Consider the following 20,539-nt stretch of genomic DNA (forward strand, 5'->3'; position numbering starts at 1 on the left):
AATGGTGTTTAAGATGTTAAAAAAACACCCTACTCCAACGTGACAGTAAAAAAGCACATCTCACTACTTTAGTTTTCAGTCATAAAATATTTATTAGGATTATTTGGAGCATTGTACATCACTGATTATAAGCAGAGTCATCTGCCTCACGACAGTGACTAGTGAACAGGAAGAGAACCCGACACACAGACGTGTGAAGGAGAGGATCCAACGCATTAGCAGCATCACGTTAGCGGTCAACTTCGCCGAACACTATGTCCTGTGTACCTGTCAGAAGAAGAAGAAGAAAAGGGCTCAGTACAACGTCACACAGAAACTCATATTCTTTGAAGTATTGCCCTTCTGAAGCTGAACAATAAGCACTTTCTTACCGATAATGGCCACCACATCAGCCAGCATGTGTCCTTTGGCCATTTTATCCAGACCAGCCTAAGAAAGAAAACATTTATTAACATTCAGCATTCACTATTCAAGGCTTATAAAACTGAATATTCATAACTCATGAGATTATAGCCTGAAGTTAACGCACTAACTACTCTAATAGTTTGTTTGTGCAACTATAAAGACATTCTTAGCCTTGAAGACCAAAATTCAAATGACTACGTTAAACAGCAGTTCATGTACCCATGAGCTAAGAGATGAGCAGGAAGGAGAGAGAGGAAGAAGAGGAGGAGGAGGAGGGGGGTTCTGTATACTTTTAAAAATGGTTCTATAGTACTTTATAAAATCTACTTAATGAACTAAAAGTAGCCTTAAGGACAAGCCGTTAAACGTGCTGAATAATTGATACCCGGTGTGTGTTTAATATTTAAATATAAAGTGTGCACCAAGTGAGCGAATCCAGGAGCTTTGATCTTGCAGCGATAGGGTCTGCTGGAGCCGTCCGATACCAGATAAACACCAAACTCTCCCTGTAAGCAACACAGAAATACACCGTAGTAAGCATATTACATCACAACAAAGCCCTAAAGGCCTCCAATTAATTAAGACTTGTGTATACTAAGGATCTACAGAGTTGTACACTTTTTGTTTGCGACGGATTATTGTACTACACAGCTAGTCAGAGGAAAATAACAAAAAAAAAGGCAATTTTTTACAGAAATATTAGAGACTCTTTTGTGTCACGGTTACGTCACAGTGTTAGCTGGAGGCAAAACAAAGGAAAGACTGGAGGCTAACACTAGCAGTGGGCTAAAGTTACACATCGAATATGTAATCTTGCTGTGTTGTTGGGTGCCAGAATCGAGATATCACATACATTTGAGATGACAAACTGTGATTTTAGGATCTAGTGAGCTACAATATCGGCAAAACGTTTCAGAGATGGAGAGAAAGGGTTGCTAATATTTAGACTTCTCCTAACTGCAGCTGTGAGCTGCGGTTAGCAGAAGGCTAAACCTTTTCTCTCCATCTCTGAAACGCTTCGCCAATATTGTACGACTCTCTTTTTGACTGACTTTACTGAAGGATAGTTACCTATAGGTATCCAAAGATTTATACGCCCTCAATTTATCTTTACAGCGCTGCCGTTAACCACGGTGGTTAAAATGGGGTCAATACACATTATGAGCGATCTCACCTTGGGTGCCTCCACAGCTGTGTATGTGGCCCCTGGGGGGACCTGGTAGCCCTCTGTGTACAGTTTAAAGTGATGGATCAGAGACTCCATGGACATCTAGGGACAAGGAGCACATAAAACATGTTACGTCTCAGCAGCTCTTTTGAAAATGTTGCACACAAACGTTAGAGGAAGTTGAGTCTTGCGCATGTTGACAGAAATGTAAAACTGTAACACTGAGGTGATCTCAAGCCTCGGGGGGCAGCCGAAATAGAAGTGCATTTCACAGCAGAATAGTGTGAAGACAAATTAGTGACACTGCTGACATTTAATTAACATATAGAAAGGGTGAAGCACAGGGGGAAATTAGGGCTGCACAATTAATCAAATTGGATTTTGTCTTCCCGCAATTAAATGAACATGATCGACTGCGATATTGACGTAATATTGCTACATAAATAAAGCGCTTCCTAAAGTAACAGCTAGAGATGCACCGTCAAGAAAACATTGTGAGGTAGGTTCAAGCATCCCCACTTTGCTCACCTTCATCTCAGACCTCTTGGGTGGTGCAATCTTGGCATCATCCACCTTAATCTCTCCTTCTGGCATCTTGTTGAGCGCCTGGTGCATGATCCTCAGGGACTGCCTCATCTCCTCCGTCCTGCACAGATACCTGGAGCACACAGAGTATGTTACTGATAATTCTGTACATCAGTAAATCATGATCAGCTTGTTGTCATTCTGTAGAGATCATCGGTGAGGAGTTGATCACACAAACTGCGTCTGTCCTTTCAAACAGAAAAAGGTAATTTCTTTTAATTCTCTCCCAACAAAGCACTTTTGATTACTGTGTTGTATTCGACACTGACAGCTCAGTTTGATTAATCTCTCAGACTGTGTGATAAACTTCACAGCCTCTGTGATTAGAGACAGTGAACTGTGCAGGATAGAAGGCCTATGCTGCCTCAATGAAAATCTTCAACCAGCAACATTGAGCTCACTATGACGGCGTATTGGGGCAGGAAACAAAAAAAGATTACATAGCCGGGGGAGGGGGGTAATATTCCCAGAAAACACTCTGAATTTCCGAAATTAAAGTGGTAAATTTCTGAGAGAAAAACTCTGATTATCTCCGAGATTAAAATTATAAATTTACAAGGAAAAACTCACGAATTTCCGAGGAAAAAATTTGAAATTCTCTGAGATTAGAGTCACAAATCTTCGAGAAAAAACAAAACAAGAAAAATTTTGTTTTTGGATCAACCTCATCACACCGCAGACGCCGCTGCTCGTCATGTATTATGCCTGCAGCAGATGACCTAATCAAATTATACTTTGCAAGTACGACGCAAGAGGAAATTATCTCACAGGTACATGTAGCATATTTGGTGATAACGGGATTGAAAAGGGATTAGCAACTAGAGCCATTTGCTAATCTTTTACCTGTCATAGCAGTCTCCTTTGCTTCCAATGGGGACGTCAAACTCCACTTCGTCGTACTTGTCGTAAGGCTGAGACTTTCTCAGGTCCCACTTGATGCCCGATCCTCGCAGCATCACTCCGCTGGTGGAGGGGGGCGAGGAGAGCGGTGATAAATATCAGAGTTAATACACATTTCTGCTAAACTAACTAACTAAAATAGTGGTGCATTTCATAACAATTAGCTGGCTACCTGAAGCCGTAGTTGAGGGCCTCCTCGGCAGTAACCACCCCGATGTCCACAGTACGATTCTTCCAGATGCGATTGTTGGTTAACATCTGCACAGAGGAAATCCAACACATATGAACATTCACTGATAATCTTCACCACATCCTTCCCGCGTTAAGAGCTTGCGGGGATTTACAAAACGATAAGTCATTCACCTCTTCTACTTCATCGATTCTGATGGAGAAGTTCTTGCACCACTCATAGATGTCGTCCATCAGGCCGACGGGCATATCCTGAAACACATTTAGGATCATTAGCACCTCACTGATCATGCTCTGCAGCTCATATGCTTGATACACGTTCCCCAAAGAGATAGCGTTATATTGTTATAAAAATGAACGACAGGCATAATTCAATGAATTCTCCTACCTGATGCACACCACCAGGTCTGACGTATGCAGCGTGCATTCTGGCTCCGGACACACGCTCATAAAACTCAAACATCTGAGAGGAAACAAGGGTCACACAGTTAGAGAGCTTCAAGTAGTCAATCTAAGAACTTCACTGGTGTTCTATCTATCACCTTGCAGGGTATCTGATCAGGCTTTTAGCTTGAGGGCATACTGATTGTGGTTTTGATCTGACTGGAAATCAAAGTAGCTGTGTCAGGGAAAATGTTCGGGGCAGAGGTTGCGCAAAGAAAACCTACAACAGAACAAGTGCATATTTCCTGAGGCCTAGGTAAAAGGTATATAGCTAGACACAACTAATGCAGTCTAAGAGGCTGTTCAAATGCCGCGTTTTTTGCGCCCTCAAATCCGTTGTTGTCAATGTAGATGCGCAGCAGGCGCGCTCAAATGCGTCACGACGCCGTTGTGACGTGCGAGCATTCCCAAGTGTCTATTTTTCAGAGCGCGACGGCTGCGAACCCAAGATAAAAATAGCTCAACCTTTGGAACGCATCAGCGAGCACAAGGAGCAACCAATCAGAGCCGGCAGATATCCTTTCTTTCTTCTGTAAATATCCGTCTATGGTTAATATATGAAGGAGAAGTGCAGGGCTAGCCAGAGCTTTACATCTGTCCCACGGACTATTTTACTGGCTTCCCCCTTTCTGTCCGAGGACGTCACAACATCCTGTTGAAAGGTCAGCCAAATTGAGAGAAATCGAGCAGTAAAGCTACTGTCAGGGATTTACGCTGTTGGAAATACATGTTCTCTTTGTTTTGACTTTGTTTAGTTTAGTCAGTGAAGCTTTTACTGCTAAATTACCGCAACTTTATCATCATCATCATCATTGCAGCATGCAGGTTTTGGCTGCTTAGTAACGGCAAGCGCGAAAGGAGCGCAGTGTCCCAAGCAGGATGAAAACGGATGATGAAAAAGGATGCACAGCTGGCATTTTCCACGCGTTTTAAGTTTTAAAAAGAATACCGGACAGATTGATCATTACCTTTTCTCTTTCCTCAAACATCCAGAAGAAGGGGGTCATGGCACCAATGTCAAGGGCGTGCGTAGTGATGGCCATGATGTGGTTCAGGATGCGAGTCAACTCTCCGTACAGAACTGCAAACACAACACAGAACACACCAAACCATTTAAAGTTAAAGAGTCTATTGACAAAAAAAGAATAAGATTTACAATAGTCTTTGGGGTAAACTGAATATCTTTAGGTTTTGGACTGCTTGTTGGAATAAAAAAAGGATATTTAAATGTCATACACTTTAAAATCAGTCATCAATTAATACTATTTATGTGCCTAAATATTCTGAATTATATGAATGGCAGCTCTATAGAATCCCATATGTACCTCAAAATAAAGTGTAATAGGGAAGCCTGTCATCAATGTTGGACAAATAAGATCATCTAAAATATATTTGAGATATTTTAAGGCCTTATAGAACCTGCAGACACCTAACCATTTCTAGTGTGTACCTCTGATCCACTGCGCTCGCGGTGGAGCTTGGATGTTGAGCAGCTTCTCCACAGCCAGAGAGTAGGCCTCCTCATTACACATCATGGAAACGTAGTCCAGACGGTCAAAGTAGGGCAGAGCCTGTAGCATTTAAAAGAAGAGGAACTGAGGTGTACTGGGTAAGGGACTTACCCAAGAATTATGCAACAAATGACACATGATAAAGGTCCTCTTAATCTTTGATCACGACATTTAATTTTGTCACTTTCAAGTGAGGGGGTGAGATTCTCCCATGCTCTTGCACCATCTATTTTTCACACAGTAAGTCCAGCTCATGCTTCACAGTATGTTGTTGTGTTGAAAACAGTAAAATGGGAAGTTCGTTGTGTTGTAATTTACTGTTGTGTCCTTTGAATCCACCACAACTGCGGCTTCTCAACCTGGTTAAGAGCAAGAGGAGCACTTCCTGATTTGACAAACTTCTATACATGCATACATAGAGAATGAGCTATTCAAACCATGACCTAATAAATATGAGTCAGAGAATACAGAATCATTACAGTGAATGGTTCAGTACCTGCAGGTAGGTCTTGTACTCGATGAGCTTCTCTGTGCCGCGGTGCAGCAGGCCGATGTGGGGGTCACATTTCTTGACGGACTCTCCGCTGAGCTCCAACACTAGACGCAGCACGCCGTGGGCTGCAGGATGCTGGGGACCAAAGTTGATGGTCAGGTTGGATACATCCTTCTCTGCAGGAGGATCTTTGTCTGTGAGAAGGAAACAAAGCAATATCGTGCAGGATAAAGTAAATGAAAGCACAGAGTAAAAATCTAAGTATTGCTTCAGGATCTGATTTTCTAATCCAAATAAGAACTAAAAAAGCAAGAATAGCAGCTTTTTACACCTAACATATGAAACAGGTGACGTTTATGTCCATGCCCTGGGGAAAATAACCTTTTACACTTCAACTGCAGAGTGAACAAATGTGTAATGCTCATTTGGGCCCTCTTCTGGCACCACATCCAACAAGTAGATCTCATTTGTAACAACATGTAGGCTTAATGGATTTCTTATTGTCAAACCTGTAGCTATAAACCTATAAGCTGCCCATTGTATTGACTAACACCCAAGAATTAAATCCAATGCACTGTGTACATTTAAACAGTTCTGTCACATATTAAGACAGACACTGAAGATCTGGTCAACACGGGAATAAGTCAAGGACTTTATAGTTCTATCTGACAAAGTCTGATATGTTGGCTGCATCCGAAATTCCATACTAACATGAAGTTTAGTACGCTAAAACAGTATGTGAGATATTTTAGTATGACCGAAACCTTAGTATGTAATCAGTAGTACGCAAATTGCATACTATTTCCGGGGAAATATTACAGTATGCAACGCTGGACACTTTGATTCTCACAAACCGACATTTTCGTCACATGAGGTTGGTGCAGGTTACCATGGTTACACGTCTCCAACCGGCAAGAAGGCTCTCAGGAAGTGACGACGTAAATTGCAGTTCAGTGCGTCCGAAAAGTTAACCACTACTGTTTATTCACAGAAAAGTATGTTGAATCGTAGTACACCTGTTGAGTATGTAGTGCATAGTATGTGATTTCACACTGTCTTGGCAACCCAACATTTGCCTTTTGATTTAAATAAACAACGTCTTGAAAAAAACAAGTAGGCTTTAACTAGTTGCCGTAAAAGTGTGACAGTGTGTGTGTGGGATCGTACCATTCCAGGGGGGTGGGGTCCATTTCTCATTAATGGCAGTGGGGTACATCACTGCCCCGGCAAACTGCTCTGTCCACTCCACATCTGGCTGCCATTGTTTCTGCCTGCGGAAAACATTGAAATATATACTTAAAGGGGAACTATGCCCATTTTCAAAATTCATACATGTTATTCCTGTGGTCTAAGACAGTCCAAAAAATATTAGTAAACATGAACAACTCTCTCCCAAATACAAAAACTAGAGTGCTAAAACTGTCGTAGGGTATAAAGTGTGGAGCTGCTCCATAGACAATGAATTGGGAGTGATGTAACATGAGGTAAGATTGTGTTAGTAAGCCTTCAGTTTTGAGACAACTCACACATTTGGCTATGTGCTAGATAGTTGCCACCTCTCAGGCTACTTGCATGTTGCCAGAGAGATTTTAATCTCATTTAGAAAGGGTGATGATCTGAGCTACACTGTGCTTGCCTGACATCTGATAATCATAATCTGATAATCATATGAATCATACTGATGAGGGAGACACGCAGAGCAGTAGATATGGATCATGCTCGTTCATGCTAGTATTGCAAAATGTGTTTATTAATGCATCATCAATACATGGCTATTTAAGTTTATGCAACATCAATACATGGCTATTTAAGTTTATGCAACATCAATACATGGCTATTTAAGTATCTATAGACCTCCTATAGTATCAGAAGAACACATCAATAACAAGTCAAGTTCAAGTCCTCTTGACTTTGGTGCTACATAATCAGCACATGTAGGAATGAAGACCATTTCAGAGACCTCTAAACTGATTTTAGTGACTGGTAGTAGTTAATAAAAGGCAGGTTTTCTTTATTTATGTGCCATTTGCATTAAAGATCTTTAGCTAGAATGGTTGCAAACAGATACTGTTTACTCTTCACTGTGGTTAACTCATCTGTGGTGTTAGGGTAAATATTCTTGAGGCAAGGTTGTGTTAGTAAACCTTCAGTTTTGACCCAATTCAGACATGTGAAAAGATACAAAAATAGGATTATAGTGATAGATAGGTTCCACCTCTCATGCTACTTGCATGTTGCCAAAATTAATCTAGAAAGGGTGATGATGTAAGCTACATTGTGCTTGCCTGACAACTGATAATCATCTTGGCTGATAAGGGAGACACGCAGAGCAGAGATATGGATTATGCTAGTACAGCAAAATGTGTTTATTAATGCTAATTATTGCATTACATCAACACATGGCTATTTAAGTACCTATAGACCTCCTATGGTGTCAGAAGAACACATCAATAACAAGCCAAGTTCAAGTTCTCTTGACTTTTGGTGCTACATAACCAGCACATGCAGGAATGAGGACCATTTCAGGGACCTCTAAACTGATCAGCTGCTAGTTATGAGGCTGTAAAATACACCACAGATGAGTTAACAGTGTCTGTTTGCAGCCATTCTAGCTAAAGACCTTCAATGCAAATGGCACATAGATAAAGAAAACCTGCCTTTTATTAACTACAACCAGTCACTAAAATCAGTTTAGAGGTCTCTGAGATGATATTCATTCCTACATGTGCTGATTATGTAGCACCCAAAGCCAAGAGGACTTGAACTTGACTGGTAGTAGTTAATAAAAGGCAGGTTTTCTTTATTTATGTGCCATTTGCACAAAATGTCTTTAGCTAGAATGGTTGCAAACAGACACTCATAACTCATCTGTGATGAGGCCAAAGTATATCCCATATTTTGCAAGAATTATGAACAAAACTGATGCATTTCTGGTTATGAGGCTGTAAGATACACCACAGATGAGTAAACAGTGTCTGTTTGCAACTATTCTAGCTAAAGACCTTTAATGCAAATGGCACATAAATAAAGAAAACCTGGCTTTTATTACCTACTACCAGTCAAGTTCAAGTCCTCTTGACTTTGGTGACCATCTCAGAGACCTCAAAACTGATTTCAGTGACTGGTTGAGGTTAATAAAAGGCAGGTTTTTCTTTATTTATGTTCCATTTGCATAAAAGGTCTTTAGTTAGACAGACACTGTTTACTCTTCAACATTGGTTAACTCATCTGTGATGCATCTTACATTCATTCACATAACCAGAAACTGATTAGTTTGTTTATAATTCTTGTTAAAGGTGATATACTTTAGCCTTATACAGAGAATAAAGGATACAAGGGGATATACTTTAGCCTTACACAAGACATAAAGGATGCAAGGGGATATACTTTAGCCTTACAGAGAGCATAAAGGATGCAAGGGGATATACTCTGACCTTACAGAGAGCATAAAGGATGCAAGGGGATATACTTTAGCCTTACACAGAGCATAAAGGATGCAAGGGGATATACTTTAGCCTTACAGAGAGCATAAAGGATGCAAGGGGATATACTCTGACCTTACAGAGAGCATAAAGGATGCAAGGGGATATACTTTAGCCTTGCAGAGAGCATAAAGGATGCAAGGGGATATACTTTAGCCTTACAGAGAGCATAAAGGATGCAAGGGGATATACTTTAGCCTTACAGAGAGCATAAAGGATGCAAGGGGATATACTTTAGCCTTATACAGAGTATAAAGGATGCAAGGGGATATACTTTAGCCTTATACAGAGTATAAAGGATGCAAGGGGATATACTTTAGCCTTACACAAGACAAAGGATGCAAGGGGATATACTTTAGCCTTACAGAGAGCATAAAGGATGCAAGGGGATATACTCTGACCTTACAGAGAGCATAAAGGATGCAAGGGGATATACTTTAGCCTTTTACAGAGCATAAAGGATGCAAAGGGATATACTCTGACCTTACAGAGAGCATAAAGGATGCAAGGGGATATACTCTGACTTTATACAGAGCATAAAGGATGCAAGGGGATATACTTTAGCCTTACAGAGAGCATAAAGGATGCAAGTGGATATACTTTAGCCTTATACAGAGCATAAAGGATGCAAGGGGATATACTTTAACCTTACAGAGAGCATAAAGGATGCAAGGGGATATACTTTAGCCTTATACAGAGCATAAAGGATGCAAGGGGATATACTTTAGCCTTATACAGAGTATAAAGGATGCAAGGGGATATACTTTAGCCTTATACAGAGTATAAAGGATGCAAGGGGATATACTTAAGCCTTATACAGAGCATAAAGGATGCAAGGGGATATACTCTGACCTTACAGAGAGCATAAAGGATGCAAGGGGATATACTTTAACCTTACAGAGAGCATAAAGGATGCAAGGGGATATACTTTAGCCTTATACAAGACATAAAGGATGCAAGGGGATATACTCTGACCTTACAGAGAGCATAAAGGATGCAAGGGGATATACTCTGACCTTACAGAGAGTATAAAGGATGCATAACAGTGAGGTAAACACTGGCACACAGTTAGCTAATCAAATGATTGACAGCTTAGGTAACAACTAGACAACAAGACAGCTCATCTATCCTGCAACCTATGAGAGCTTCAATGACGACGTTGCTATAATAAATACATGCTAAGACGTTTTCCATTCATAAAGAAAGTAAGGAGGAGACTCAAACATATTTTTGGAAACCAAAAAGTCATCTTATGTAGCATTATGCTAGCATTAGCCTCTCAGTGTGCATCTTTATGTGGACTTTAAAGCTAAGACAGCTGGTAATACAGTGTCCACGCGAAGAGTACAGTGTGCTATCTCACCTGTTTTGCACCACAGTACAGCCAGGACCCAGCAGACTACTGTTTAATATGAGTTTAGTTGAAGGACGTCCTAGTTTGGTAAGCGACCTCAACATCGTGGCTGCCATCTTGGCTCTTGGTCGTCTGCCCCAATGACGTCATGACGTAGACGAGCGTCTTCTTCTTCTTCTTCTTCTGTTGTTGTTTTGGAGGCGCACCACGTGTGTAACCAGAGTGTGCGTGTCTGCCACCTATTGGTGTAATGTAGCATCATACATAAAGTAGAATACATGTTATAGTAATATGCAGTGTAGTTTTTTCCAAATAAATTATGTATTTAAACTGGATAATATATGATAAATAATAATAAATTAATATATATAAATATATGATAAATATAGGAACAATTTACAATAAGGAGAGCCCACTGTTAAGGAGTTTATAGGAGTAAAATATTTCTGAAATAAATTATATTCTATTAAATTTGGTGTGTATGTGGGCCTACAGATAAATTGTTTAATTGTTAATTATTTTGTATGATTTGTTATCTTTTTAGCTCACCCTATACTTACCTGGGCAGGTGGTACGTTCCAGTTAGGTGAGGAGTAAGAGGAGAGGAGGAGGCTCTAGTTTTTTTGTTCTTTTTGCCGGTCAAGGCCACAATTGCAGGGCTATCACTAAATTGACTGTGCATTTTTCTCATTCATTTGTTAACATCATTACTGTGATTGTTCATAGAAAACACAGGAACATTCCCACCTCTGCAATGCAATACACTTCTCATGGTACACTTATACATACACACTATACATGGCAATAAAAAGAGATGAATGAAGAGGAATTTTAATGTTTTCTGTGGGTGTTTTTATGGGAATGTGGATCTTTCAGATCAATTTGAGAAGTGCCTCTGGTTTGCATGTGCCACATTTTATCGTGTCTCAATATACTCTGGTCTTGGTCATAACTTGGTCTCGGTTAAGTTGGTCTTGACTACAACACAGCAACCTATATTTCTGTGTCTAAGCATATAACACATATTTAAAATGTAGATCTTGTCCATTTGATCTCATCTGCCAAAAGACGACAAACTCCACTTTTTTTTTTTTTATAAAAAACAGTGCTTTTATTTATGTAATACTGTGGAAAAATAATTACATACCATTTTTAAAAAATATTGAAGATAATGAAATTAAAAAATGAGAGTTTGATAACGTTCGTTGTACATCTTTTTGAACAGTTTGTCTCTGCTATGAAGAACAGTACAATAAGATAAACATTGGATTTTTCTAAATTCAAAGACACAATAATACAGGATACAGTCCTACCAGAGGTATAAAAGTACTGTAACAGGATTGTGAGAGAAAATGATATGGACATATACTGAAACACACACACACCCTCACACTTAAGACACAGACATGCATACTGTATACACACGGACATGCATACAATAGCCGCGCGCGCGCACTCGAAGTCGGGCGCTGCGTGTTTACAGTATGCCTCCCCATACAGTCATTCACACATCTATACAAACACGCTGTACAAATCGATGTGCGCGCCAATGCCCACACACTCCTTCTTGATCTCTTTCACACTCACACACCCACACACTCCGCAGTCACACACACTACTACATGTCAATATTGTGGACAAGCCTTCGTTGAACCTCTCCGTACACATTCTCCTCCGGCCGTTTTTTTGGCAGACAGACGATGAGGAATGATTCAAAAATGGAAATGTACGACATGTTCCCCTATAAGGCCACTCAGTTCTAAACCCAACATCTGTGTTTTTCTCTCTCTGTCTGCACCAAGCTTGTAGTTTAGGAGCTCTGAGGAGGAAGAAAAAACAAAAAGAGCTCCTTTAAGCCTACGATAATGTCTGGGAATGACTCAAGGCCCCAAGCCTGGTTTGTAAAGCAACAGTCACCAATAGAAGGAGCTTCTACTGCATATACATGGTCTAAGGTGAAGAACAACATGAACACTTGGCACTAGGTTTCTTTTATACACTGATATACCCTTCTGATGTGAAATACGCCCCCGTTGACACAACTCTTCACTCAGCGGAATCACCAACGCCCGAGTTAAGTGGGCTCAAACTTTTGGTCCATACATACACATTACATGTTTTTACATAGACAAAAATAATTCTGTAATGTTAAAAAATAGAATACAAAGCTCTAGTCTGGTGTGCAAATAAAAAGAAGACATTACACAGATATAGATAAGGGACGTCTAAGCATGAATACTGTAGATGCAGTGCAAAATGATGACAACCCACCACCCCCCGGGGCCCCACCTACACGCCGCCGCCGCCCAACAGGCATGATGGCGTGTACCACTGTACAGAAGGGCATTCTGGGATACTATATATATATGTGCTCTATGATCATTGAGTAAGACAACCAGCAAAAAATAACAAAAACAAATGGCGGCCAGAAATGACTTCCACTGGTTGAGGTTTTTCCAGATCAGCGCGTACCATATTTGAGTCAGTTTTGCCGTTAAGACGTTCTCTCTCATCATTTACAAATAGTTCATAGCAAAAGCTACGGGGCTCCAAAGATCTGTGATCTCTCGTCCTCTCTCTGGTTTCTCGCTCTCTTTCCCAGTCTTGATTGTGACTTGCGCCGTCCGCTCTTTCAGAGCTCAGATTATACAAACACATCGGGAGTGAGGGAATTCAAAATTGTGTGGAATTTCCCTTCCCTGTCTCGCTAAAACTCCTTTTTCTCTCTTTCTCCTGTTTCTCATTTTGCTCCCTGTCTCATGGGCATGGTCTCCTGACTCTGTGTGATGTTTTTTCTGTGTGAAAATATGTGCGTGTAAATCTATGATTGTGTGTGTGTGTGTGTGTGTTTGTGTGTTTTTCGGATGTGACACTATTTATAAGATGCGTCCTCATGCTCTGCTAAGACTGTGAGGTGGTCTCACACGTGAGTCTGCATCCTCTGTGTGTGTCGGCTGTGGGAGTAGTCAGAGTGTTGCGAGGTGTAGGAGAAGCGAGTGGAGCTGCCGTACTTCCCTAGTCCAGTCTCTGATCCCGATGGAGCGGGGCCCCCGGGACCCACGCCGACCCCAGGGCCCCCGACCCCGGGTCCCACCCCGGGTCCCACCCCGGGTCCCACCCCAGGTCCCACCCCAGGTCCCACCCCAGCTCCGACCCCGTACATTTCATAGGACGGGCAGGCCTCCAGCGGCGCCAGGCTGGACGGGGCGAAGCCCATGCGATAGGTCTGGTAATGCGACGGGTATCCGTAGTTGTCGTAGGCCAGCTGGGAGGTGGAGTCCAGGAGGCTGCAGTCTCCCGGGAAGTCGCTGGCGACGGGGGCGGGGTTAGGCGGGGGCTGCTGGCTCTGGCCCGCGCGGGTGAAGGTGTTGAACTGGGCGTAGCTGATGTGGGACAGTCTGGATGGGGGCCGGGGGTCATAGCAGGCCTGGGGACGGCCAGGGGAGGTGAGGGGGCCGGGGGGGCCGGGGGCTCCTCCGCTGGCCGTGGCTCCTGAGCCTCCGGCACTGCTGCTGATAGATGCAGCTCCCCCTGGTGTTCCCCCAGGGGAGCGGTAGTCAGAATAGTGCAAGGTGGAGCGGGAGGCAGGGCGGCCTTCATCGTGGGTGGAGGCTCGCACGTTGTAGTAGCCATTGGTGGGGTCCTGAAGACAGAGGCAGAGACAAACACCAAGAGACAAAAAGCACAGAGTGGGCATTAAGAAAAGATACAAATCATTTTCTATATGCCAGTATATAGATTCAGGGTCAAAAGGGTGCTATAATAATAATGTTCTGTTCCCTCCTGATCCCCAAAGAGAAGTTCTCTTGTAAAAGGTCAGAGGTCAGGGTGAAGTGCGTGTCTCGAGCTGGTCAGCATCCAGGTCCAGAAGCCTTAAGATTGTGCTGCGAGGGCAGTTTGTGTGACTCAGCTGCTTGAGATCAGAGTCCCTTTTCACAAATGTATGCAAATCAAGTTAAGGAGACAAGTCCTCAAAAATTCCTATGACACTAAGTGTGTGTGCAAATTTACATAACTATTAGGGGTGTGGAAAAAAAGGAAGAAGGAAATTAACACTTTTATTGTTGTAGTCTGAGTAACGTCATATCCGCAAATTTCATGTTAATTAGGTGATAATTAGCAAGTAACCTATTTGAAATTTCTTTGGAATTACTGCCAATTTACCCCAAATATTTACCTCAAAATGTATCCACAATTACTTAATAAAAACATTATTTAATATTTATATGCTAAAATAGCATATAATGGTTAAAATAGGGCCCTTAAGATTGAGAAGCGGCTCTTCATTGGAGGTGGAAAATTAATAGAAGACACTTCTGATCAGACACAAATCTCACCATTGTGTGACTTATTGTCTACACAACCTGGTAGCTAATGTCATGATTTAGGGAGTTTTTTTAAGAAATTTCAAAGAAGTTATTTGCTAATAAATTAAATGTATTATTATATTATTAAATAAATGATCAGCTATTGGGAAATAGCAAAATATAATTATTAAATAATGTTTATAATTAAGTAATTTTCGATAAATCTTGAGGTAAATATTGGTGTAATTTGGCAGTAATTCCAAAGAAATTTAAATTAATTAATTATCACCTAATTACCATGAAATTTGCGGACCTGTAAAATGAAGTGTTACTGAAAAAACACTGGAATACACAGTAAGGTACCATGAAAAACAAACTGCTGTGTTATTCTACATACTATAGTACCGGTATATAAAGCCCATTTTCAGACTACTGTTATTGAAGTTAGTATACAAGAAATTAATGTACTTTGCCATACAAATAATAATAAGAGATTTTTTTTACCAAGATAAAAAACAGAAATTCTGATTCGACCATTTCTGCTCGTGAGTTTGAGCGTTCATGTTTTCCTCCAAGCCTCTCCAGCAGGGTGGATCCCTTCCAGCATGAGCGTTGATCCCAGATTGTCTGGGTGAACCAAGGATGCTCTCCCTGCTCTCTACACCCACTTCATGTTGCTCTACTATTACTTCTGACATGATTCTGCCATCTCGTTGTCTCTCGTGTACCCGACTACTTCTCCCCCGTCCAACTTTGTCTCTCTGCTTTGGCGCTTCAGGCGGCGGGGAGAGAGAGAAAAAAAAGCAGTCTGGCTGAGGCTGTTGTCGGGGTGATCTAACCATCACCTGGGGTGGATTCATGTCTGTGTTTCTTCAGAGTGATCCAAGGCAGCACTCCAGCTAGAGGGGTGGTGTGTTTGCCCTCACAAAATATTCATTGGGAGGGTGGGGAGTTCCAGCAGAACATTTTGGCAGCTTCACGCGTGAAAGTACATTCATCACCTAAGCCCAGCCCCACGGTGTCAAAATGTATAAATGATTCATGCCAGCTGAATGGGCAGAGTCTGCCTAAACACCCTATTTTTATTGTTTTTTTTTCCTTCTAATTTGTCTTTAAATGTCTTCAAAATGCAATCAGATAATCTAGTCGCCTCACAGCTGGACCTAGAGTGAAGGACACAGAAGACCAAAGGAGCTCCGGGAATTTAAGACTGCAAAAATATGTTGGTCCTAAATATCCTGCTCTAATATTCTCACAGATATGGAGCGCAGAGGTCAGAAAGAGGTCTACATACTCTTGAGGCTTGAGACAGCTGAGGGGATTTTGCACCGGAGGTGGAATTGTTTTAACTGGACCGTAGTCATAAGTAATAAGTCATATTGGCTGGCTAACAACAGTTAAACGGCCGCCCCTTCGGCTGTGCTCTTATTCACTATAGAAGATAAGAGTTACTCCATAAAAGACCTGGCAGTCAAATGAAGGGACAACAACTATTGAAATCATTTAATCCTCATGACATTCTTGTCTGAGGATGTAAAAAAAAAATTACATTTGAAGAGAAAATGTGAATTAAAAAAAGGCTGTTTATAAAGACAACTCAGGTCTATTCAAGTACTTTTTTTGAAGGGCTAGATTTGAAAAAAAGTGAAGTGCCAAGTATTTCTGTGCTTAATAAGACATAACTAACGAATGGGCTAATTAGCCTGCTAATAAAGTGATGATCTTCTGATAATCTAACAAGGTAAGCATCCATAAACTTAGAATGTAAGCAGGTTATTTAAATAAAAACAAAATGATATCGCTTTTAAGAGTACGTAGCGTGAGCAGTAACATTGATGAATAGGAATAAACTCATAACTTATTAGACCCGTTTTTGTCTTTTTTAGGGGGGAACAGAGGTACTTTAGGTGGAGATAGCAGGTCAGCAGTTAATTAATCAAACACATTTATACCGTATGCAAAAAATGCATATTTTTTGCCCAAAACTGCATGTGATTATCATAAAGTGGGCATGTCTGTAAAGGGGAGACTCGTGGGTACCCATAGAACCCATTTTCATTCACATATCTTGAGTACAGAGGTCAAGGGACCCCTTTGAAAATGGTCATGTCAATTTTTCCTCACCAAAATGTAGTGTAACTTTGGAGCGTTATTTAACCGTTACGAGTAGATTCCTTAGGTTTTTCTAGTTTCATATAGATACCAGTATCTTCACTCTAGCTTTAAGGCTGAGCCCGCTACAGCCTCTTAAAGACAGTAAAGTCGGCCAGGGTCGTCGGCGATCCCGTGGGTCTCAGAGAGTTTTTTTCATATTTATAAACGATCAAAGGGCCGGATTTACATGGTACATTTAATATCTAAAAAGTAGATGATAGTTACAAATTGCGTTCCAAGCACCAGTTTGTTATCCAGTTTAGACAAACTGAGACTTGATTCTGCTTTCTGCTTTAAACCTGCATTGAATCTTGACTGCCAGACTGGAGCTGTCTATTCAGATCCCTCTTCTTTGTCTTCCTCTGGCTACTTCACATGCACATGTGCACCCTCTAGAGGGTTAAAGACGACATTTTAAAACAACGTTTTGTTTTTTTTAAAGGAATTACAGCTTTTAGAACATATAAACATTACACTTAACAATTAGAAAACATCAAATGCAATCTTTTTTTTGCAGTGGTCATGAAGTTGCTAAAATCTATCATTTAGGACAACACCTGTTTTCTAAAAGAAAAAATCAAAACTTGTCAGAGCATTTGGATTTATGAGATCAATCAACTGTCAGATGGGATTATATATTAATGAATGAGGCTTCATTTACGATATAAAACTCTAAAAAAATACTAACATGTAATATTTCTGCCTGGCAGATACTCTCAGTGTGACACTACTTCTGCCAGGCAAGAAAGGCTGGATGAAAGTCATCACTCAGAGTCACCATGTCAGTAATGATTAGAGGTATAATTAGAATGAAACCTTGCACCAAAATGAACTCCACAAGACCTCATTTTGACTTTGGCATCATTTTATAATCAAAGTTATGTTGATTTTTCACTTTATATTGAACATATGTGTGTTTTTCTAACTATTTCTGTACTCGGGATTGTAACCCTTCTCTGTAATTTGCCATTTCTGAGTCTTTTAGTAGGAAAAAAGAAAAGTCAGTTTGTTTAGATTTTGAAGACAATCGTTTGATATAAACGAGTGTTTAATGAGCTCACCTTAAGGTCATACTCCTGGCGGGTGTCCAGGGTGTCGCTGCGAAGGTCAGACTTGAGCTCTATGTCATCTTTAAAGGGCTGATTGGAAGGAGAGAAGGACACAGAGGGGAGAAACTAAACCGTCAAACAACGAAACAAAACAAAAACAAAAAGGAGGAGAGAAGGTGCCGCAACAAAACAGAAGAGGGAAGGAGGCAACAGAGTATGACAGGAAAAGAGAAAATTAAAAGTGTTAAAAAAGGAGCAAGCACAGGGGAAAACACAGAGTTTGTTTTTAGTCAAAAGGTACAGTGTGGCGTAGGGAGAGGTTACTGAGTTAATCTGAGGTTTTCTTCTACGACTACAGGCTGTGTAAACAGTGTCCGGCCCAAGCACACATATCCCGCTGCTGCTCACCGAGTACATGGCCTTGACCATGCGCGAAGCCGTGGATACGCTGCCGGAGTCCTCCTCCAAGCTGTGGGTCTCCTTGTTTATCGTCTCCACCTTGATGTCGGGCTTACCCAGTGTGACCCCGCGCCGACCTGGAAGCAAAACACGGCAAGGTTGAATACAGCTGGACACACGCATCTCCGCCGGTGTGTTTTCACAAGTTCAGAGGGGACCTGCATCCATATGGTGGGGGAGGAAGTCGTAGGTTTATCTTTGGTTTGCTGCAGGTTATTTGGTCCAGTGATGATGAGCATTTATACATTAAAACCTCTCCTGTACATGCAGATGTGTTCTTTATACTGTATGTGTTAAGCACATGGAGAGTATGACTCACTGCCTTTGCGTTGCCGGTAGAAGATCAGAACGAGGACGAGCAGGAAGATGAACAGGAGTATGGTGGAGCCCACCGTCCCACCAGCGATTATCCCCACTGGGACTTCCTCTGAGATGAGGGGGTGAGAGAGGGAGAGGGGAATGGATCGAGTTAGGAATGTCTGTCAGTAGCTGCACCATAGACTAAAGATGGACAACATGACAGCTCCTCAAAAGTGAAGCCAAAACATCTGGATCGCCCCCTGGTGGCTGGCTGCAGTATAGGTTATAAACCCCGCCCCCTCCAGATGGGACAAGGGCCAAACTTAAAAGTCAAAGTACAAAGATGATTTCTGTCATTTTAAGTAGTTCTTATCACGCTGATGTTTGTTCAAGTGTTCATTTTTCTGATGAGTTTGGTTTTAATGAGTTATTTGATGCTACAAAAAGGGGGTGAGACGTCATGATTGACAGCTGTGATTGATGGTGATTGACGATATTTTGGCTTCACTTTTGTACAGTGGGAGGAAGAGGAGACGCGTCGTCCATCTACAGTATATATACAGTCTATGAACTGTACAGTCAAGATATTAAAAATAGATCTTGCAAACCTAAATTACATATAATAACAAATAAACAACAAACATCAGTCAAAGACAAGACAGTAAAGCACGGAGCTCTTTGTAGTAAAGATGCAAATACAAGAAACTTAAAACATATTTTAAGTAAAGTAGAAACATAGAAACTACATCCTTTCTTTTGCATTTAGCAGATTCATATTTACGGATAATTCTTTTCTTTTCAAGAGTTTTATTTATATAGTAATGGTGCAATAACTAATTTGCATGTCTTGCTGTAATAGTCAGAGTAAACTTCAGCATTTTACAAACTAAAATCAACTGTTTTCCCTGATGAAACCACTACACATTGTCCCTGTCATTCATAAAACACACCGGTCTCCTCCAGTGTGATGATCATGGTGCCCGGGCCGAACGAGTTCCAGGCCGTGCAGTTGTAGGTGGACAGGAAGTCGGACTCCATCACGTTGTTGATGGTGAGGGTGGAGAGGACGCCGCCGCCCTCGGCTGACGGCTTGCTCTGCTCCACCGTGTACCTCTCCAGCAGCGTCCCCTTCTCCTTCTCCCACACGTTCTCCTTCCACGCCCACACCTGCAACACGCACACAGGAAGCCATATTAGATTATATCACAATTAGTCAAGCGCCACTTGGGATGATAGATATTTTTCTGCATATAGACACTTGTAACTGAACATGTTTCCAGGATTTTAATCAATCAATGAATCGTTTCTATAACAGGCCATCTACTAGTAAAACCAATCCTCTTCAAACAGAGCTATAATGACACTTCTTTAACTGCTGCACACAATTATACAGTAAATTATCACAGTCAAGTCATATGCATGAAGTAATGCACTCATGCGTACACGCAGATGAACACATTAGTCTGCCACATTAGATGTGTCTACATTTGACCAGAATGGTAATCATGTCAGAACCAGAAACAGCATTTACACATCATACGACACTATATGCTGCTACTCAAACCATTATAGATGAGTCTATTAGCTGGGCATCATAAGGCAGGATGACTCGGGTACTGTGTTAGACATACGGTAGGTTATTAAATGCAGGATTAATTCAGAAAAATATCACTGAAATGGGAGGAAGATTAAAGAAACGATAGGCTATATTATCTCTGCAGAGCCAGGCTAGCTGTTTC

At 41.2% G+C, this 20,539-nt stretch overlaps 2 protein-coding genes across 4 annotated transcripts in view; both read right to left on the minus strand.

Annotated features, from left to right (window-relative positions):
• Positions 1-74: 74 nt before the first annotated feature.
• Positions 75-10,697, minus strand: ndufs2 (NADH:ubiquinone oxidoreductase core subunit S2). The gene is made up of 14 exons (XM_037758550.1): positions 10,541-10,697; positions 6,863-6,966; positions 5,699-5,889; positions 5,142-5,262; positions 4,660-4,772; positions 3,636-3,710; positions 3,422-3,499; positions 3,231-3,316; positions 3,002-3,121; positions 2,102-2,231; positions 1,580-1,675; positions 828-911; positions 372-429; positions 75-267 (listed from the first exon to the last, which is right to left on the minus strand). Exons 1-14 carry the CDS (start codon positions 10,645-10,647, stop codon positions 230-232), a joined length of 1,401 nt encoding a protein of 466 aa, XP_037614478.1. The 5' UTR covers positions 10,648-10,697; the 3' UTR covers positions 75-229.
• Positions 10,698-11,624: 927 nt separating this feature from the next.
• Positions 11,625-20,539, minus strand: part of kirrel1a (kirre like nephrin family adhesion molecule 1a) — a 38,713-nt gene continuing 29,798 nt past the window's right edge. Inside the window, exons 11-15 of one of the 3 annotated variants that reach the window (XM_037758548.1) lie at positions 19,751-19,967; positions 18,823-18,927; positions 18,450-18,577; positions 18,054-18,167; positions 11,625-14,174 (exon numbers count right to left, since the gene is read on the minus strand). In XM_037758548.1, the coding sequence (XP_037614476.1) occupies positions 13,452-14,174; positions 18,054-18,167; positions 18,450-18,577; positions 18,823-18,927; positions 19,751-19,967 (1,287 nt within the window). In that variant the 3' untranslated portion in view covers positions 11,625-13,451. Of the gene's footprint in view, positions 14,175-18,053; positions 18,168-18,449; positions 18,578-18,819; positions 18,928-19,750; positions 19,968-20,539 lie in introns of all 3 variants that reach the window. The other 2 variants (XM_037758549.1, XM_037758547.1) reach the window with 2 other exon arrangements.

Source organism: Sebastes umbrosus, chromosome 22, assembly GCF_015220745.1.
Source record: "Sebastes umbrosus isolate fSebUmb1 chromosome 22, fSebUmb1.pri, whole genome shotgun sequence".
Taxonomy (NCBI): Eukaryota; Metazoa; Chordata; class Actinopteri; order Perciformes; family Sebastidae; genus Sebastes; species Sebastes umbrosus.